This window comes from Falco cherrug, chromosome 6, assembly GCF_023634085.1.
Source record: "Falco cherrug isolate bFalChe1 chromosome 6, bFalChe1.pri, whole genome shotgun sequence".
Lineage (NCBI taxonomy): Eukaryota > Metazoa > Chordata > Aves > Falconiformes > Falconidae > Falco > Falco cherrug.
In genome coordinates this window covers 41,869,977-41,876,264 of record NC_073702.1, presented here as the reverse complement: position 1 = coordinate 41,876,264, position 6,288 = coordinate 41,869,977, and the positions used below count along the sequence as shown (strand labels likewise).

General features: G+C 44.9%; 1 protein-coding gene across 4 annotated transcripts in view; it reads right to left on the bottom strand.

Moving 5' to 3' along the window:
- Positions 1–651: 651 nt before the first annotated feature.
- AGPAT4 (1-acylglycerol-3-phosphate O-acyltransferase 4) overlaps positions 652–6,288 on the bottom strand; it is a 79,984-nt gene continuing 74,347 nt past the window's right edge. For all 4 annotated transcript variants that reach the window (XM_055714128.1, XM_055714131.1, XM_055714130.1 and 1 more), the window contains one exon: positions 652–3,491. In XM_055714128.1, the coding sequence (XP_055570103.1) occupies positions 3,400–3,491 (92 nt within the window). In that variant the 3' untranslated portion in view covers positions 652–3,399. The remainder of the gene's footprint in view (positions 3,492–6,288) is intronic.

Here is a 6,288-nt window from a genome sequence, read left to right as displayed (position 1 = left end):
CACCACTTGATCTAGTTATTTTGTTTGGCTCGCTGTTACAGGTGACTAACTGAAAACTGTTACTTGTAAGTATTAGTGGAAGTTTACATATTCCTGTTACAGCTTAGACCTTAAAATGGGTAACTTATAAAGCAGAGAACTTGCTTTTAATATCTGGCTTTATTCTAAATCCCGTCTCCCCTCTTAATCCACATCACCCTTGGTTTTCTTACAGGTGTGGGGTTTTTAGCAGCTGAGTGAGCTGATAAAGAATGACATTAAAAGCCGGAGGTCATTCACTGAAATCTAGAAAAAGCACAATGCAGTGTGTCTAGGCTCTCAAAAAATACTGTGCTGAATTTAAACAAAGACTTTCCCTCCATTCTCTTCAGTTCTCTATTTTGCAGTCATGCTAGGAGGGGAAGCATGGCAGCATCCTCAGCAACAGACTCTGAAAGTACCTGAGGCAGGTGTGCCCCCTGGCCTGCTGCGTGCTTCACCTCGTGGTGTATCAGAAGTATCGACGAGTGGTTTGTGTCCTCATTCGCCTTGTTTCAGGTGCCCTTGTACGCTAACAGCAGCTGTGGACAGCTGTTACGAGTCAGGGTAAAGGTGAGAAGTAAACTTACTAGTTCATTGTTGCTGACCAAAAGAAAACTCATTCACTGCACATCAGCTTTTTTATACTTTTATTTTTGTATAAACAAACGTTAAGACTACTTTCGTTAAGGCAGTTGTAGAACATACAGTTGCTTGTGGGGACAAGGGGCAAACACTGCTTCTAATGACTTATGTCATTCTTTTAGTACAGTGACCTGGACTAGTTTAACTTTGGCAAGTACCATGAATCTTTCTGTTTGCCAGTGAACACTGGAAGGGCCCAGTGCTGCAGTCCTGGTATGCCAGAACTTCTGGAAGTGCTTGGGAGGACGGATCTGGGAGTGGCATGTTAAGGCCCTCGGCCTGTTCTAAGGGTTGGTCCCAGGGGAATGAGTAAGAAATAGTCTAAATACTCTTTCAGAAGTATTTACATGTTTGGTATTTTCCTCTGGGTGAAGTGGCACTGCCTGCAGCTGGAAGAAAGGTCTACGATTCGTAAGGAGTGCTGAACATCTCCCTACCAGCGTGTTAAATCAGTGGCTCTTTAAAAAGGCAAAAAAGCGACTTCTATCACTACATGAATATGTATCTGCTGCTCAGAGCTACTCACCCTTGCGTACAGGGTTCATTCTACCACCTTAAGAAAAGCCCACCGTATCCACCAGGTAAGGCATCAAAATGCTGCTTGGACAGGTTTTTTTCTCTCTCCCACCCCCACCATGTTTTTTTAGTGTCTTGGGTATTGTGTCTTCAGGTCTGGCTCATTAACATGTCTGATGCATTACTACAGGATAGCTGGACCTTCAGGCACTACTACAGGTTATAATACTCAGTTTTCCGCTGTTAAGATTGTTTTAGTAGATAGAGTGCAGGGCACGTGCTTTATTGAAAGAACAGCTCTGTAAGCATGGCAGTATTTTCTGATTTCAGGCTCTGTTCCATGTGTTGGAAGAGCTACGCTGAAGCCCATGTTTTACATTCATGACATCATACAGTCTATTCTAGAAAGGTTCAGAGCATGGGGAATGTATGAGTACGTAAGATGGGTGAGGGGAAAAGCCCCCCAAACCTAGTCCCTCACACTTCCCAAGGCCTTTTCCTTCCTTCACAGTGTATGTTTTACTGCCCCCACACTCAAAAAACTTTTACTTATAGTACTACTCTACCTGCTCTTCAGGTGCTGCATACTACAAAGACTAGTTTCTAGATGATCAGATGCACTGAACAGCAAATGCATACTTCATGGAATTACTCGTATTCTGCTGTTAGCCCGTTTCTCCTGGCCTTGGTTTTATTACAAGAAGAATGGTTTTTTGTACCAACTGTTAGAACTAAGACTGCTCACTTTCTTCTTTGGAGACATGTAGGTGGTTTATTCCATAGGCTGTTCATTCCTAGACTCTCACGGTTTAGTCCTATGTGCAATGAAAATGTACCGCCGCTGAACGTGCTGGTCCTGATTCCCACTGCTCAGCCTCAGTATCTTCAGATTTTTAAAACTGGGGGTTTTTTTTAGTCATAACTGCTGGCAGTTGGAAGGTCCCCTCTTTTTAATTTTCTTAAACAAGCTCTTTTTAGTAACTTCCACATCCTTAACTCCTGCAGTTTAAAAACAAGTGGAGGCTGCCTGGGAATCAGTACTGGGGATGTCAGAGCAACGCAGTTTTCCCAAGAAGCTTGATTCTATTTTCATTTAATTCAGAAGGGTTTCAAAGCGAGCCCAGACAGCCATAAAAAACTCTTAAGCCATACCACTGTCCTAGGTCTCTCTCCTATTTCCCCTATTCTCCCCGAAAGAAAAGCAGAAGATCATTTAACTGTTACCTCAGGCTGACTGTTTTGAGGCACCATGTAAACTAATTTATCAGAAAAGACAGACAAGCAGATCAGTTGGGATCACAACAGTATGGGAGCGGGGCATAACTTCCAAAGCACGCTTAGCGCTTACTTGGTTACAGCATACCCAGTTGTTTTGTTTCCACCATTGTTGGGAAGGCCTAGAATTTTAATCGGTGTTTAAAGCTGAAAGGAATTTTATTACCTCAGTTTTTTCCAAACTATAAATGGCATTTGCTCTCGAAAGAATTAGAGGTTTCAGCTATCTCTCTGATGTATTGCCTGGGGAAGGATGTCGCAGTGGGTAACTTAGCTGTGCTCAAGCCACAAGGCCAAATTCCAGTCCAGGTTATGCCACTGCAAGGCTCCAGTGTCTGGACGTCTGGGGTCTGGCTGAAGTTTTAAAGGGCCCATGTGGTTGGTACACACTGTGGAGTAAGTTCTAGATGTAGAAAAACTCTACTGCGGTTCTGCCAGTTCAGCAGAGCTGCCTCAGTCCAATACTGGTATAACCAAGCGGAACATCTTACTGTATTTATGGTGGTTAAACTGTTAACGTGTGATGTACACCACTATCAGTTTTAATCATCTTGTAACATTCTTCTGACACGTATTCATTCCTTAGAACAAGTTAAGATAAAGCCTGCACCTGTGGTTAGTTTCCAGGTACAATCTTAACCATACAAGCACACTGGAATTTTTATTATTTTTTTTCTTCAAAACTTCAAGACACTTTATAGGAAAACAAACCAACCAAACAAATGCAAACCTGTTGTGGAGAGTATACAAAGGAGTGCATCTGTCAAGCTTTTCATCCAGCCCAAACCCCCAGAGAAAAAAATAACAAGGAGCGCAAATTCAGATACGCATGGCAATTGCTCATCCTGCCCTTCCTCTGATCTCGCTTGAAGGACCATGATATGCACTTAAGAGTTTTCAGAAGTTGCATTTGTTCCCTTTGGATTGAAGCAGTCTCTGAAGATGCTACTTTTGTTTCTGCTTGTTGTCATTGTTGCCATAGGTGGAGCCCTTGTTAATTTCTGTAACACCTATCATCCATCTGACACCAACAGAAGCTGCAAAGTAAGTAAAAGTAAAGTTAAAAGCTGCGTGCAAAGATTCAAGATCTGTACAAGTGTGGCATGTGGAAAGAGACTAACTGTTCTCAGAGTTACAGCATTAAAGGTAACTACCCCTACTCCCCCTGCTTGACCTTTGGTTAAAGGTACACCCTCCCCCTGCACCAAGTGACTTGCCTGTGATACTTCATTCCGGAAGATTCTAGGTCACTGGCCTGAGGCTAAAGATGTCCTCTCCCACCAGCAGGGAAGAGGCTACGTGAACCAGCGTGGGTGTGAGAGGCACAGGAACGCCGTGCTCAGCCCTGCTAAACCCTGGGCAAGGCTGGCTGTGAAATGGGGGTGCTCTGGGGCTGCTGGTGTTACCTGGCTCCCGGAAGTCAAGTGGCAAAGTGGACTGATGTGTCTGTGTGGGAGGTGTGACGGGGAAGGGAATTCTGCTTGTTTTCTACAGCCCCCATGCCTGGAAGAGCACAGGCAAGTGTAAGGGCACTTCAGATCTTGGTAAACAAACCAAAAAAAATGTACGTTGTCGCATTTTTTAAGTATAGCTCATGAAACGGGCCTTTATAAGAGGCTAGGTTAATTTAAAAGACTTTTATAGTTGATTTAGTGGGAATAATTCACCCATGAATAATTATTACTATGTGTGAAAAAATTCACACAAGAATTTCTTTTTTATTTGTACACCTGAAGTGAATGTTTTAAGTTAAATGCAACTTAACCTAAGCCCTTTCCCTCCCCTCACAGTTTCAGGATTTTTTTTTTAGTAAAAGGTCTCAGCTGCCTGAAATCTATTGCTCCCCAAACTTCTGCTGAGCTACTGTACATACCCAGAACTGCCATGCTTCTTCCAGGCCTAAACCTACGTGGAAGTCACGAACACCTTCCCTCTGCTCAGAATGCTTTTTCACAAAAAATACGCCCAAAACCAAACCACCAAAACACAAGACAGCCATGAACCTCCCCTAAGCCTCCGAATTCCACCGTCTTCCAGACTGATGGTGAAAAGGCCCATCCCATCGGTCGTCACCTCTCCAAGCTGACCCTGAACAATTCCTCACCAGCCAAAGGACTCTTTATGGACAAGTCAAAGCCAGGATCACCAAGAGAATCCAGGTGGCATCAGCTGTAAACAGCAGGGCTGGTCCTGTGTCACGCCGTTTGCTGTGCTTTAGCAGAGGAGTGGGAGGACGGCTGTCAGCTGTAACCCGTGCTGCCCTGTGCTTTACCAGTTGCTTGCTTGTCCACCTGTAACATGGTGCTACCACATCAACCACGCAAAACCCTCACTTTTCTAAATAGCTCCTTCTCGTGCTTCAAGCAACCTGTCCTGAAGCGGAGCACAAACTATTGAACAAATGTAACTAAGTACAGCAACTTGGAAAAGCTGAATATATTATTTAAGTAAGAAGACAGGCTAGAAAGCAGCTCTGCAGAGAAGGACCTGGGCTTCCTGGTAGATGCCAGCAGCATGCCCTTGTGGGAACGAAGGATGAAGCTGCCCAGGGCTGCATTAGGATTAGTGTTTCCAGCAGGTCGAAGGAGACTACCCTTCCTCCTGCTCAGTGCTGGTGAGGTACATCTGCAGTGCTGAGCCCAGTTTTGGCTCCCTGGTAAAAGACAGACATGGACATACTAGAGCGAGGTCAGTGAAGGCCAGAGAGATGGTTAAGAAAGTTGAGGGAGCATATTCCGTAAGAGGAGATGCTGGAAGAGCTGAGACTGTTCACAGCCTGGAGAAGAAAAGTTTGGTGCAATCTTATCAATGTGCATAAACACCTGAAAAGACAACGTAAAGCGGATGGAGCCAAGCTCTTCTCAGTAGAGCTCAGCAACAGGACAGAAGGCAGTGGGCACAAGTGAAACACAGGAGCGGTTCCCTCTAAGCATAAGAAAAAAAAGGAAGAAAAGAATTTTTACAGTGCAGGTGGTTGAACGCTGGCATAGGCTGACTGGAGAGATTGTGGAACCTTCATCCTTGGGAGATACTCAAAAGTCAGTGGGCCACAGCCCTGAGCAATCTGCTGTAGCTGAGCCTGCTCTGAGCTGGGGGTTTGGACTAGGTGATCTCCAGAGGTGCCTTCCCACCTCAGCTATTGTTTGACGTGCTTGGATGAAAGATTTGTACCGTGTATTTTGTTCTTTCAAAATACCAGCCCTTGAAAACAAACCAAACAACCTCAGGCTCATGTTTTGCAGTATGACAGTAAATTAAATGACAGTTTTTAGAAGCGCAGGTGGTAATTGGATACAAGGTGAGTCACACATGATGACACAGCGATGGCTGAACAGCCAGTGGTGCAGTGGGGAAGCTGGGCTGCCTGTGAGGCTGCCCTCAGGTCTTCTGGATGTCAAGACACCAGGAAAGCAGAGCCCTCTCACAGGCAGATAGCGGCGCAGCGAACAGTGCAGGAAGGGAGATGGCTGCTCTGGAGTCCACTGTCACTTACACTTCGCTGTTAGTCCATGAATGGAAATGCACGCAACTGGGGCAAGCGAGGGGTTTCACTCTCACAAACAGACAAGAAAAAAATCCACCTCCAACATTTAACTGGCCATGAGCTAGGGATGACAAGAGGAAGATCCAGCATGTAGCCTGCCATCTGGAATCATAACATAATAGTAAGCATGAAATCATTAACTACAAGGAATAGTAACAGCATCTGGAGAGGGACACAGGCCGTAAGTAAGAGCAGCTGTTATATAGCAACCACACAGCACATTGCAGGTTTCATCTGGTTCCAAGAATGCCACTGCCTGGACACCAAAAAATAGCTAGTTCAGCAGTGCA